Genomic DNA, 15,699 nt, shown 5'->3' on the forward strand with positions numbered 1-15,699 from the left:
TTTAATTTCACTTATTTTATTCCATGATGAGGCGTTTCAGGAAGGCTAGGAAGGGAGTCAGGGCTTCATAACGTTAGTGGGGGGAAGTGCCCTTCATTCTCATCTTCTTAGTCAGAGGCGATGCATCTGAGGGCTAATTTATGGAACGGTTGCAAAAGGGAGCCTCCCAAGATAAGGAGCGTTGTCTGCAATATTCATATTCTTTAGACAGTTCCATCTCCCTGGAAGAATAAAAACATGGAGATAATCTAGTGGCTACTATCCTGTGACTTTCAAAGGTTGTTATTATTTCCCGGTGGCTATGGGAAGCTGTCAGGTAAATGCCATAAATACGGCTGAGATCGTATTTTCAGCACCTGGCAACACTGTAGGGTTTCAGCTGTACTTCAGAAAACATCATCATGGCGCTGAATGAAAGCTAGTTTAGTTTTTCAGACTGTCTGGTCTGACTAGCTGGTGTATATATAACTATCATCAGTACGCAAAATAATGAAAGAAGAACCGTCAGTTGCTCACCCCACAACATCCGCAACATTTGCAGTCCCCACAGATTGTTCCAAACAGGCCGTTCACCACCTGAATGCCACAGAGCACTGCCTGGATCCCACTCATGATGAGCAGCAAGGAGAAGAGGGTCAGGTTCCATGGGACGATGTTTTCGGGCGACTGACACGTGTTCCACAGTGTGTGGCTAGTGAGGTAATTCCTGGGGGGCAACAAAACAGTTATGAAGAAGATGACATTAGCTTGCAGAGAGGGGGCCTGTCACAGCTGACAGGTTGTCACTGTTGTGATGTTCTGTTAGCTTCAGAACTGCGGAAAGAATTCCCATTATCACACGGGTGCTACTTATCTAGAACGTGATTTCGTTTGAGTTTCTAGATCAATTGAAGCAATTGATTTGAAAAGACAAGGCATCAGAAAGGAACAATCAGAGACGAGTACTGAACAGTTTCTGGTATGTTGGGAAGAAGAGATCTCAGCCAAGCATGTGCCAAACGGATGTTCATCCGTGCCAGCGTCTTTTGTCGAAGGCTGAGGTTGTGGTTCTCTGCTGGGTGAAGCAGTGCTGACAGCTGGCAGTACGTACTACACCCACAGAGCGTACCCCTACAGATCCGGGGCTCGCCGGGTCTCCTTGGGAGTGTGGCACCTTCTAGAACTCCTCCTCAGCAGAAACCAAGGAGGGTGGGTGGTGGGTGTCTGCATCTAATTATTTGTCTTAATTTACTGTATTACATTGTAATAAAAACAAAACAAGTGAATTATCAAAACAGTATGATAAAAGATTAATAAACTCAGTTTTCCTAACAAAACATCAAATGCTACAAGACCAGTCGCCTCTTGCCCACTGAGCAGAAAAGAACAACCTTTGCTGTTCTGGATGCCTCACCTAAAGAACAGCAGTATTAGGTAAAAGTATTTTCCATAATTTTCACCTTCATTTTGATTTAATTGTGAACTGCTTAACCACTTACTATATTTCCTCTGCATATTCTTAATGCCGTTTTGTTTCTTGTCACATGATTCCTTGACTGCAACCAAAATTGTGTTTGAAACAGAGCATATTTTTCCAAATGCTCCCAGAATTAGACCAAAGCAGTTGGTTTCCAGCCCTCACTGGCCCATGAACAAATAATGTGTAACATACATTATACCTCTTTTTTTCTTTTTAACCTGAACTATAATTTTGTGGTGTATTATGCAAGAGATGCTGCTAGTTTACTCGTGACTGAGGAAGACTGCATTAAAGATTCTCAGGTGATGAGGGGTTTACTTGTCAATCTGTCCTTCTCTCCTTGGTAACACATTGTACCCTGTTTTCAGCTGGACCTTTGCTGACTTCAGTCCTGAGTAACTGGATTGCTACGTTTCCTGTTCTTCACACCACCTCTCTGAAAGTGATAAATATACAAGACAGCAAACATGTTGGAGTTGTAGGGTGTGAGGAACAGACAACTTCCAAACTCCATAACCAAGATAAAATGACACATAGATACTAATTATTTGAATACAATCAAATTTCAATGTAAGATGTCACTGCTATTCATCTAGGTGGAATTTATCCCCATATACTGTTTATCATCCCAGAATAACCTAGAAGGCTGTGCGTTTCTCTTTATTGGCTCCTTTGAAACTCGATAGTTTTGATTGTACTTGCTAGCCTTTACATCCGTGCTCTTGAACCTTATTTAGTATTGCTGTGTGTTGCTGGCTCTTCTAAGAGCTTCTGTGTTTTAGAAAAACAGTATAATTCTCATTTTTGCACCACGGATTTGGAAGTTAAATCATATCACAAACTTAAAACATGTATAACTTTTTTTTCTGATTGTCTTGTCTTACCCATCCTGGAAAGGATAGGTCCACTCTGTTCCAGTGTAACATTTAGGGCCTCTGTTTAGGGCTACTGCTGACAAAACAAAGCAATATCCAGCTCCCAGAACTCCAACTGCAGCAAATATTATAGAAGAAAACATCTGAGGAAGAGAAAAATAATGTTTTTGTTCTCATTCAAACAATGAAATGTACCCTATTAATGTGAATGTACATTCCCTAAATTCAGCTCTTAGCGGCCAAAATAGTCAACTCTTGAACTCTTGAATAGTCGACATGAGTTTGCAATTACATAATAAATGTGTAACGCATACCTGCACTGGTATTTAGAAGCTTTAAAAGCATTAGCACCATTTGCCTGAAGACGAAAGGAGTCGATGCTGACACAGTAGATGGCACTCCTCCCCTTTAGACAGCATTTATCCAACAGACCTCCTTGTTCAGGGTCCTATGTTTCACTGAAGTGGATGACTTTCGCAAGAGATTATAAGCAAGACAAGACTTGGACCACTCAAGGCATTAAAAAAAAATCTACAGTACCTTTTACAAGTTAGCTTTGGTATCTTGGTCATATTTGGACCAAGTAATTCTATTTTTCCTTCCTGAGTCTCCCCTTCAGGTTTCATATTAGTATACTTTATCTCCTTGCAGGTACTTGTCATCATTAGCTCTAATAGTGCAATTGGAATGGATTGGAAAGGATGTCTTTATTTTTCTGGCTTTCCATTACAGCATTTTCATATATACTAATATGTAAGTAAATCTTGAAAAAACTAATACCCTGCTTGAATTCTGAAGCACTTGTAGCCATAATACTTTGGAGGTGGAGGTAGTGTCTTTTATTGGATCAAAGTGATACAGGTGAAGGAAAAAAAGAAACGTACTTTCAGGTCTGTGAGCTTTTATTCAGACCTCATCATGAGACTCTTGCCTTGAGTGTTGACATGCATTTTTATGTTGTATATCTGATGGGGCTAAATTAAACATTATGTTTATGTAGTAGACATCATCATAATGGTGTTTCTGCTAACATAGAGGAACAAATTCAGTTCTCAGTCATGCGGTGGTAAGGCCACCAGGACTCTTTTAGTACGGTGTACTTAGTACTTGTGACTGTATTAATATTCCCAGTCTCTCAGTCAGCTGCACTCTCACGAGTCGTTAACAAGGTGCTGCGCTGCGGAACGTAGGTTGCTTTGTGGGCAGCACCAGGCATACACAGTTCGGCTTACATACGCCAGCGGGAGCAGAGGCAGCGAGCGCTCACGGCCGGTCACCCCGCTGTGCACAACCCTGCGCCCCGTTCAGCTGCACTGCAGAGGCGTGAGTGGCAGCCTGGCAGCAAAATGTTAGTAGTTTGGTAGTTGCTGAGCTATATGTGGTCTTCAAAGCTAAACTAAGATATGTTCACTGCTGACAGAAAATTGATAATACAGTGTGGTGAAGAGAAATATATGGCTCCATTTCCCCCCACCTCGAAACTCCACCTGCTTTGTTGGGATTGCATGAAGACCGCATCAAAGACAGGGGATTTAGTGAAGGCTCCTTGTTAACCTCACAGTCATGATTCTTTTCCTATTTGTTTCTTCCTTTTTTTTTCAATTGAAAACCTGTTCCGTTATAAAAAAGTGTAATGATATACTTGAGCCAAACAATTTATTTCAAAAGGACAGACTTTCCTAATAGAAATGTATCTACTTTTTCTCTAACTTCCTTTTTAAACTAAAATGCTTGAAATTTTTACTGGCGTCTGGAGGTATCCATTTGAAACTTTTCACGTCTAGTGTGAAAGGAAGCTACAAATTCAAAGTGGATTCTGGTCTACCTGGCTTTAACCGGTGTCCCCCCGAGGTCTCCTCCAACCTGATATTTCCTATGAACCTGGTAAGATACAGCCCATCGCGTGGGTCTGCAGTGAGTTGGGAATGTAGTGCCCAACTATCAGAATAATTTTAAAAACTGCCAACAAAAAATGGCTAAAGAGAGAACTGTTATGCTCTGCAAAACAAAGTGCAGATCTTCCAGAAGTTCAGTTTTAGTTGTGATAGCAACTATAAGCATCTTGCGATAGCAAAATGCAACAAGGCAGTACAGTTGTGGTACCTGTGGCACGTCAGAGGCATAATACAGTTTTTACAGCCTGCTATTTCTACTTTCCAGCACTCAGACAAATGGCAGGGCTTTGTGTCCTACGCTCTGGACAGCATCTGTCTAGTCTCTCAATGACTGTGAGTAGAAGATATACGTATATCGTATCATTAACAATTTAGCTTTTACTTTTTTGCCATGTTTCTTCTCACTTACCGCGAACCTCTTTCCACAGCTCTCATTACCACAGCATCCACAGCAATCATTATTCTTAAGGCCCAGAAATACCAAGGCAGGAAAGATCATCTACCAATAACAGAAATACAGTTTGAATTGGGATGAATTCAAGTTACATTTGCTTTTAAATATAATAGTTCTATGTCTTTTTTTTTTCTTATCACTAAATTAATTTCCTTATTGCAAAACCGTTGGATGACTTGTAACTTATTTGTTTATCAAAGAAGAATTTGCAGTGTTGGAACCTGCATTTGAGGTACTGAGGAAATTCAGCAATGCAAAGTCATGGTGTGGGTGGAGGGGAAAAGGTGGGAATGTCTGAATTTATATACTCACCAATACACCAGATCCCAAGATCCCTCCGAAGTACCAAACCTCATCTGTAATGTGTAGATTGTTTTCAACCACTTTTCCTCCAGGGAAAAACAACAAAATGTTAGCGAGGGTACATAGCACAGCCAGGGGGATAAGAGTGGTTCCCAGGCACTTAGCACAACCTCCCGTGCACATGCTTTTTTAAAGAAATGGCAAACACAAGTAAAGGCGGAGGAAAAATCTCTCAGACGTTCTCAGAACTGTTTTATAAAAAGGAGCTTCTCGGTGTACTTTACAAAATCCAGTTTCTGCTGTGCCTTCAGAGGACCCGAGCCCGTAGAATGCTCTCTTCAGAGATGTTGCTGCAGTTGATCAGAAAGGCAGCGTGCTGGTTATTTATACATTCTCGCAGCCGTGATGTCAATTTTCTGAATGTCCGTAAATGAAATTACGTTCAGTGCAGCCTCTCATTTTGCTATGACAACCAATAACCTCTGTTAATATTTTACTAATGTGGATGAGACACTTCACTATCTGGGCTCAGGTCACGGGTAGATATCCTTCTTAGTTCTGGATCATCGTTTTTACAACACACGGTCCTTGTTCACACTACAAAATACTTCTTTGTAAAGACTGACATGAAAACACATAACGAATCAGCTGATGTTAACAACAGCTGTGTGCAATGGAAAAGTTCTAGTGAATTTTCTTTGGGAAAGTTGAGCTAGTAATTTGTTATTTTGAAGCACTCAGACAATTTATAGATTTGCAATAGGTAGTGAATTATTATGGAGGCAGTGCTTTGTAGCTAGTATCTCTGAATAAAGGCGAATGATCAAAAAAAGTTTCGGTGGACTTGCTCCTTACGTTGTGTCATTTTGTGTTCTCCAAGAATAACGTGTTCCCTCAAAGCCCAGCATTTCGTCTGCGCTCAGGCAAAATTTCCACTTAAAATTATGCTGCACGGGGCAGACAGACTCCTGAGCTCAAGCAGAGCCTCACTGGCTTAGCATGCAACGTTTTATTCAGGCAAGCACCTCTTTTAAAGCAGGCTCTGCAGCTCTTTAACAGATACTCGATACCTTCTCCTTCATATGTAGACTTGGTATATTGTCCTGTAGAACTTGTGTTAGGATGATTTTCACACCAATCTTTATTCCTAGCAAATAGTGATAGATGCAATTCCATTGCCATCCCTGTGTGGACATGAGAATTCCGTGTATTTTGAGATAGACAACAGTTTCCACTTTGCTCAGAGGGTAAAGCTCAGGAAATTTTCATTCAGATTTGAAATAAGCCTTCTTTTAAAGATGTTTGGGGCTTTGTTTTGATCCATATAGTGGCTCTCTGCTGAATCTTCAAAGACAGGCAGCTCCGAAAAGTCTAAAATTTTACCTTGTACAACCACAAAATCCCATGAAGTACATGCTACTGAACTGTCCAAAGCTGTCTTGAACTGTCCAGAGCTGTGGCTTCAGGTTAAGTGGCAATGCTGAATAAGCGGGTTTTCGCAGCCACCATCCTTATAGAAATGACACAGCTGAAAGAAATCCAAGTCACTGTTCATCTAGACTAATTCCCTGATCTGGTTCATCACCAGCCACACCGACAATCGTGCGGATACAAGGAAGCTGGCAGAGCATGGGCAGGGACATCTTGAGCCACCACTGATGCTGAAGAAATGTATTTGGAACCAGAGCCTGGGCCTGTCAGCTTTAGGCTTCTTTGCAGAAACGGAAGGATATAAAGCAGTTTCATCAGACCGGAGGGCCAGACCTAATGTTTTTAGGCAAATATCTTTTTAAGGTGACAGTAGTAATACTAGAAGTCCTATTTAAGTATATATGCAATTATTGTAGTTGTGAGGTGCAGTCAGAAAGGTTGTCAGCTTGTGAGAGGGCTCCCAAATGGCTTTTTTCCTGAAGGTGCCAACAGGATTGAACAGAGACAGGTATTGTCTCTGGCAGATAGTGTGTTTGGGGTTCTGCTGTAAAACATGCATCAAACTTAAAATCAGTTACTATTAATTTAGGTGTGGCTCTGTGTACACTCCTGTTGTTTTCAGTACCTAAATTCTGTCTAACTTCAGGCAGAAAGGATCAGAGTCTTGATTTTTTTTGATTAAAAGATGAAACTATGAAACCCCTTTTCATGTCAGACTTAAGACTAGAATTTTGAGCTTCACGTTTACTTCAGGGAGCCTGCTCTCAGACTAAGAAAATTATCACAGTATGATTTCATCTTTGGAGGTAAAAAATCAGCTCACTTATTTACTGTGCACTCACTTGGCCTTGAGCGGAGCAATTTCTACAAAGAAATCTTACTTTTTCCGAAGCGTTCTTCTCTATATACTAGGAACGAACTGGGCAAATGCCAAAGGCTGTCAGGTTCTTGGGTGGGTTAATTGATCATCACATCTTTCTGATATGTCTATTATTGCTTAAATTAAAATAAGTATTTGCATAGATCAAGGGAACTAGGAAATCCTTACTGAAAGTTTTTATTATTGAGAATTAATGGAACTCCCAATACCAGTCACTAAAACAGCTTTTAATGGCTTGGGGAGTAAAAATGATGATTCATTTACAGAAGGACCACTAAGGAAAAATAACACTGTGATTCAGGTGCCTGTGCAATATATGCCAACTTCTCTGTTAAGGAGTCTCTCTGGAGTATGTGCCTCAGAACAAGGCTGCAAGAAAAGATTATGTTGACAAAAAGAAACAAAAAAGTAAATCTGGACTGAGGTCAAATTATATAGAAGCAAAGGAACTAACTTATTTTTGTGTGATGATACTGAATTTTTCAAATGAGCCACAGATGCTATTAGAAAAAACAGGGGATGAAAAGCCAGTGGGGCTGCCCAGCAATATTGTTGATGTCCCCATATCATCTCTGGTTGGAGATGTTGGGTAGATGAGATTTATTCACCAAAATGGTAAGTAGAGCCAAATAAATAAATCTGTCTCGCCATTTACCTTTATCTAACCTTGTCTGGGTATGAATACTTAAGGAACAGTATTTTGATGTAATTTGTGAATTATTTAAGATTGATGGAAGTAGGCATTCTTGGTTCGAAGTATCAAGCTATCAAGACTGAGTGAAACTATGGGTAATGGATCTGGGTTATTTGGCTCCTATTATCAGGAAGCCATGCTTTACAATAGTACAATAGCTATATTTAGCTTCTCTTCCTGTTTTATACTCCATAGAAGACTCTGCTTCCATATTCTGGAAAACCAGCTGAAAAGCTACAGGGTAGTCAGTAAATACACTACTAGTCTTCTTTGGCCTCAATATCTAAGAAAATCGTAGTGAAGCTAGTAAGCTGTTACTTAGAAAGTTTATACTCAGCATGACTTGTGAGCCTCTTCTCGAAGGTTAGTAATACTGCAGCGACGTCACTCAGTGTCACTATTACTGATTCTATTCTCTGTTTGGTAACTGTGAAAACCATTATGATGAGGTGAAAGTATCAGTATTTCTCAGAAGATGCAGAAACTAGGGGGGAAATAGGAAAAAAAGATGTATCTAAACTAGACATGAGCATTTGGAGGTTACCCCCCTTTTACCTGGTTTGGGCTTTTTAATTCTTAGATTACAAAACACCAGCAAAAATCTAAGACATTGAAAAAGCCTGGGAGGTGGGACAATATTTGTGAAAACAAGTGAAGCACCAGGTGAGGACTACAATAAGTCCTAGAATCACTAGAATTGCAGAATGCTGAAATCAGCTCTTTGTCCTTTTAAAACGGGGGGGACACACAGTAATGGGGTCAAATCCAGCTCTTTTCCACCCAAGCTTATCTAGAACCACAGCACTGATTTCAGTAGAAATAGGTCAGGTTCACGAAGGGATGCATTCCACATCAGAGTACATCAGATCCATTCAGTCCTATTCAGCTTATTACACACAGTTAAGACGCCCCGTTTATAAAAACGCAAATCAAAAAACCGAACAAACCAAACTTTCCAAAACTGCTCTTAGGGAATTTTTCTTTCATATAGGTAGGAATTTATTTACTCTTGTAGGCAACGTGTCCTCTTGTTTTAGGATCTGCCTGCTGTACACTGACTTTGTACAGTGACATGGCATTTGGGCATAAAAGACCTTTTATGAATCACATACGACAATGAGAGGTGAACATTTTATCATTCATTTAGCTACACACATATGGCATGCCTGTGTCATTCATTCAGCTACAGCAAATGGAGTTTTCCAAGTGAATTCTGTGAGAGTTTTCATGTCTAACAGTGGTGTTCGCAGGTGTATAAAATTTGCAATGAAGTTCAGTTCAGTGGCAGTACCCCTCATTTGGCATTCTGCTTTAATAAGAACCTGAATCAAAGGTCTTGCAGGAGGCAACTTTCTGTTGGATACATAAATATTAGAGAATAAAGACAGTTGGGTTTTACTGGGGTTTTTTGGGTTATTAACTAGTTGATAAGTTAATTCTTATTACAATTACATATTCATAGTCCAAAATCTTCTTATACATCGTGAGATGGTTCTGTAATTGAAATAGTAGATAAACTAGCTGATACAAAGATGAGACATTATAGACTGATAAAGATACACATCCACAAATCTGAAAAAGTTCTTGGATCGCAGCAGAATGAGAAACACCAGTCTACTGACGTTAGGCCTGTAGAAACAAAGGTGGAATAAATTAGCCTGTTTAACATGAGCTTGGGAGCTTTTTGCAGCTGTATACAGGGAACTGCATCCTGTGTAGTACAGATACAGCAGAGACAGAACTACAGTGATACAACTTACATGCAAACAACTAAGAGTTGTTACCATGGAGTCCATCTTATATTGTATAGTCAAGAAATTATCCAAAAAAGTCCTAATGAAACCCCGCTTTTATCCCATTCCTTATGCTGTCACAGCCTCTGCCATTTTTCCTTTTACTTTTTTCCAGTTCTGCAAGGAAGCTCAATCGTCTAAATGACACGCAAATAAAATGTCATACCTTTAAACCTTGGATGAAAGAAACACTGCTAAGAGTTTATGATCAATATTGAAGGAGGAGATGGCAGTATCGCCCTCTACACCTGTCATACACCTCCTCTCTCGCTCGTGTAAATTGTTAATGACAGTAAAAGCCAACTCTAAACTACAGTCTTGAACGATCCACCTGAACACTGTAAAATGAGGTTAGCAGAGCAATTAGTAATGTGGAAGGGGACCTGGCTCACAGTTTGTTTAGCGCTGGAGGTGCCATGGACAGAATGTTATCCTCCACTGTTGCTGTATGAACGTTCTCACACAAGACACCATGGGTCCCATCTTTCAAAAAAGAGTGAATGACTGAATACATGGTGTGATTCACATCAGCTCCATACCTCTGGCACCAGGAATTCTCGTGGTGCTAGGAAACTAAGAACTTATTTACTCCTCGTACCCTATGAGTATCATAAGTCCCTCGGATGATGCTAGAGACTCTTTTTACTCTTTAGATGAACCTTTTCTCTGGCAGACTAGTCTGTGTAGATGACTTGCCAGAAACCTACAGACTTTTTCTATTGGACTGTGCCAGAGTATGTGTTTCTCCATATTTGGGATTGAAAGGTTCATTTTATATTTATTTTGTGATTTCTGGAAACTGTGCTACATGGTGCAAGACTGTTTGCAGGAAAGGCTGAATTAGAAATACTCTAATTTTTAATAGCCCTCTTCACTGAAACATTAAGTCATATGATGAAGCAGAGTCAAAACCTGAATGTATCTTCCATAGATCATATTTTGAAATTATGGCATATGCTACATATTAGGCTCACGCACACATTTTTTTGTTTAAAAGGAGAATGTTTCACATCGTATATACTTAAGCCCATTCAATAAAGGATGGCAAGAAATGATTGTCACCACTGCCAAAATAATTATATGCATTCTTTTGTGTGTTACGAAGACCAGAGGATGGTTCCTTTGTGAGGACCACTCCTCGGAACAAACATGTCTGTAGTGCTGATATCTGTAGTGCTGATATCTGTAGTGCTGAACGGACTCATGATTCCTGAGAAAATCACACTAGTTTACTTTGTAAAAAAGGTTTTATTCAGGTATTTAGTAAGACAAATTTTGAGTGGCTTCTCAAGTTTGCATATAATGCAATACGAATGAAGTCCACAGGTTCTTGGTGTGAAGAGCAGATCTAGCAGAACAGCCTGGACAGTGACAGCGGTTGTTCCCAGTGGACTGGGACTATCAAGCACAGTGCATTCAGTGCTATTGGCACAGGCGGTTTTAGGAGGAGCCTGTTACTCATGATTCATTGAACAGTTTCTGGGAGTTGTGCTGTATTTGTTTTTCTTGTGGGATTCCTCCATTTTGCTAGGAGTAGTGGAGGCTGTGAACAACATAAGCTGTTTGTTATACATTTGGAAAGCACGGCCCTTTACATCCCACTCTGCTCAGCCAGAGCAACTGGCTGTGTCAGGCTCTGGGAGCTTCATGCTGCCGGCCCCGTGGTGCTTCGGACGGTGTCATATCTAACCCGGGGGCTGGATGTCCCTGTCCTCCTCCTCATGGAACAGACACTGTTGGAGGCATTGCCACTGATTGTTAGTTGGGCCCTAAAGGAGAGAGGAGCATCTGGTCCCGTGTGCGCATGACCACTGAGGAGAGCATTTTGAGAAGCTCATGCTCATGAATTCAACACTTCATTCCAAGAAGGACAGCGATTACGCAACAGAAAAGCAGACAGAGAAACAGATGAAGCAGTCCTGACTGACAGCAGAGTCTACATGTGGTGTTCAGTAGGATGTCAGAGTTAGGCCAAAGTAAGCAGTTTTCATGGCTTTCTACAGCCTGCTATTGCTTCTGTGGCAAAGATTCAGAACTTGAAACCTGGCATGTCAAATAGACTTCCATGACATTCCCAGTGGGTAGAGAGCATCTGTAATTTGGCTCCCAGGTGTAGCATAGTGACTCAGTAACAGGCATAGGGAAAATATTTGCTGTAGCTGGAACATAAATGGCCTTTTTAAACTACTGCCAACCTTTATGTGAGGGTTTAAGTTACACTTACTTGTCAGCAGGGATGGCTTAAGGAGAAGTGGCATCCAGCCTGAGCTGGAAAACAAAACTCAGATTGACTCAAGCCTTTTTCCAGGGAAAAACTCAGTGACTTGCACACTCAGTTCCTCTCAAAGGGGTTCTTCCCTTCCTTTCTAGCCCACATTTTCCAACTCTGGCCATCTATCTGGGAGGAGGACGAGTGAGCCCATTGTCAAGCACTAGCCACAAGTGCTTGTCCTGGAATAAATACTGTGTTGTGGAGACTTTGAGGGCTGGTAACTGAGGTGGAGCCGATCTTTGAATGTTGTGTCATCCTGTCCTGTTCAACAGCATTTTCCTAGTGATTGTGGAGTCACGATGGAAGGCGCTCCTTTCTGGCATGCTATGAGAGGGTGTTTCCTCCTCTCCTCACCTCCTAAGTCATACAGAGTCCATGCTGTGCACAGAAGGGTGAAATGACATATTTTCCTATGGAAAAATAATAGGAATGGAAGGCCACTCAGTTTTGGTAGTTTCAGGAGGATGTAAGCAGTGATGATACCTTATCAATTCTTTGCCTCTTTGTTTCTTAAAACACAGACAGGCAATGATCTGCAAACTACGTGGAGACTGAGAAATGACAGGAACAGATAATTTGATAGATATAAAGGATACATATAAATACAGCTAAATGCTCTGTGGCTATATATAAACCTGCAGAGTGCATGGTAGCTGTAAATGTGAAAGTTCAGTAATCGGAAGCAGTGATACTGAAATAGAACCAGATGTAGCATAGATGGTAACCTGAAAAGTAGAGTAAATTATTCTGGATGCAGCATACACTAGTTAACCATCCTTTTCTCAGTACCTGGGCTAGGCCTCAGTACTATTATCAGAAGTAGTTCCATTTTTTTCTTGCCATGAATTTCTTGCTAATCTTGGTAGTCAGATTTTTATTTTGTTCAGATAGATGAACGTGGCTTAACATGTATTTTGATATGTCTATTCATTCTTAATTGTAGATAAATGTTCTTGTGTCAATGACTGAACTCATTAGATAGTTATGACCCAAGGTCATGAGTTCTTGCTCCTGTGATTTGTGTAGCTGCTTCCATATTCTAAATGTAGTTTGGATATGTGGAGCTTCATAAGCTTCTGTGAGAAGTACTGATCCTGCCTCCAGTTAAGCCAGGGAGGATTTTGCTATGAATTTATGGCAGGATTGGATTTACAGTAGCATAGCTGAAAGCAGGTCTGTTCAAGCCTCTGCTGCTGCAAGTAAATTTGTGTGTATGTGTGTTTATATATATCTTATATATATGGTGACACACTGATCTCAAGCAAGAAATACAGAAGAGAGTTCCTGCATAAAATCACTCTGAACACACTTAACATGGTGTTGTATTTCCTTTTGTGTTGTGCCGTTCCATTGAGGACCAGAGAGAGGCTGGTAAACTGTGGACCAAGTTCCTTTTCTTTGGAGAAAGAATGAAGAAGAATGAGCTGAAGAATGTCTCCCTCCATGTTACCCCAATCTTCATTGCAGTGAAGGATTCCATTAGTACAAGCTCTCCTTTGGAGAACACAGGAAAGCCCCCCAGCTCTGCTACCAGTGCAGTGAACCCAGGCAGACGTACAGAGGGGACAGACCCTGCTCCTCTTCGCTGGTGATTCAGACGAGCCGCTCCTTCTCTGTGAAATGCACGGGTATGGAGTGCATCTCAGCGAGATGCTAAAAGAGCAGGGCTGCATAAGTGGGGCCGTGTACGTGCAAAGTAAAAGCCATCTTCGCACCCTTATCCACAGCTTTGGCACAGGAGAAATTCATTCCCTTTTCTATTCACAGACTTCTCTGTCAAACCTGGGGGCTAGCTGTGCGGTGAGGCATGTGAAGGCAGAGAAGGGAAAAATGTCTAAGAGAAAAGGAGGTATGGCGGGCTTCCCTGTGACGGTGCTTTCCTGTCCCAGCCCCAGTGCCGGACTGCCCCTGGGCTCTCAGAACAGACTGGTAAGGTGCACGGTTTCCCTAGTATCTTGTTTGACCTTCGTTCTCTTCCTGACGTTTCTGTTCAGATGAGGGCTTGTGACAGATGTAGCTTGGCCTAGGTGGCATTTTAAGTTGCACATTGATATCATTGTGAATACAGAAAAGCAAAGTATGCGAATGAAGAGTATTTAAGAGAGGTGGGCTGGAAGGCATGTTAGAACTAAAACAAGCCTGGATTCATATCCTGTGTGGGCAGTTCTGCTATAAATAGTCAGGATTTAGATATGATTTCAGCTTCCAAGAAAGATCAAATTAATTAGGTCCTAGACTGAGTATCTACTATGGGTAGATAATTGCCAGCTTAGAGTAGGAGATTCCTCTGCCTCTCTTGAGAATGGAAATAGGTCAGATGAAGAAGCCTGAATTTTAATGTCCTATTCCAAGTAAAGTTTTTATTCCATGACGTCACTCTGATATCTGATAGCCTAGTCCTTTCTTATTAGAGAAAAATATTTGAAAAGAAGTTTCGATTTCCATTGGTGTCAGACATATGTTTAAGTTACTGACATTTTAATTTAAAGTGAAATTACACAGAAATTTATTTTACTAATTGGACTTTTACAGCTTTACTGTAACTCAACTTTATACTTCTTGCTGTTTTACTGTTCTGTAGTCATGTTCTGTTTTCCCATTTTACCCGCCCCCACTGCCCATTCACCAGCTTTTCCATAAACGCCCTTTTTTACGTGGAACATCTTCTGTTAAGGTTTTAATAATCCCATTCCTTCATTCTCTTCAAGGCATACTCTAACCATGGGGCCAAAAGTAACTGTCAACCAGTAGCAAATAGGCGTGTGGCCCCTAAGCAATCTCTGACGCTTCTCTGATTTATATTACTTTTAAGTAAGTAAAAATTATGTAACTGTGTATGTAATGCCTCTTTTTACTACTGTTATATTTGTTGAGTCTTGTGATATTTATTTTTGTTCCTTTGCAGAAAAGGTGTTTTGTAACGTATTAATCAAAATTGGTTTTTTGTAAACCACAATGCCTGTAGCAGAAAACAAAGGAACTTCAATACTGCTGCGGGCCATCTAAGCACCACTGAGATACTTTTAATAATTAGTACTGATAACTAAAATTCCACCTAAGGTATTTTCCAAAATGGGAGAACAAAGGAACTGTTTCCTTTAGGGTTAATTATTTCTGTGTGGGGGTGTATGTACAAATTAAAAAGATCAGAATTATTTACAGAGGTTATGCAGAGTTTACAGTTACATATTCTTCCTGTCACCACGAGTGCTGAAGTGCACAACTGTCTATCAGGCACCGTCATTCTCTTGCTGAGTATAATTCAGGTTTTCTTCTTCCTTTTGGCCTTATAGAAGTAGGCAAACAGGCAAGAGATGCCTGGGAAACAATGCCAGTTTCCTCAAGTTTGAGAAACAGATGCATCTGCCTCATGTTTTTACCAGATGCTTTTGTTCTTCCAGTGGAGGAACTGGTTCTCCTGCCTTGCGGGGGAAGCGTTACTGGATGCCATCACCGCTCTCGGTTTTCTGTAACTTCTTTCTCAGAGTGACCATTTGTCACTCACTTATCATATGTCTTCAGAGCTCGGCAGTGTTCATCCTGACTCAGTATGTTTCTGAAGAATGCAGCGATATACAGTGTGCCTCCATGTGTATTATCACTGCCAAAAATGGTGTTTTTTATGCTTTGGTCTGCTTCTAGT

General features: G+C 40.8%; 1 protein-coding gene across 1 annotated transcript; it reads right to left on the reverse strand.

Annotated features, from left to right (window-relative positions):
- TM4SF4 (transmembrane 4 L six family member 4) lies at nucleotides 1–5,356 on the reverse strand. Its single transcript, XM_075157587.1, has 5 exons — nucleotides 4,996–5,356; nucleotides 4,639–4,728; nucleotides 2,344–2,477; nucleotides 517–706; nucleotides 1–221 (listed from the first exon to the last, which is right to left on the reverse strand). The coding sequence occupies exons 1-5, from the start codon at nucleotides 5,167–5,169 to the stop codon at nucleotides 204–206; spliced, it is 606 nt and encodes a 201-aa protein (XP_075013688.1). The 5' UTR covers nucleotides 5,170–5,356; the 3' UTR covers nucleotides 1–203.
- Nucleotides 5,357–15,699: the final 10,343 nt, after the last annotated feature.

Source organism: Calonectris borealis, chromosome 9, assembly GCF_964195595.1.
Source record: "Calonectris borealis chromosome 9, bCalBor7.hap1.2, whole genome shotgun sequence".
NCBI lineage: Eukaryota > Metazoa > Chordata > Aves > Procellariiformes > Procellariidae > Calonectris > Calonectris borealis.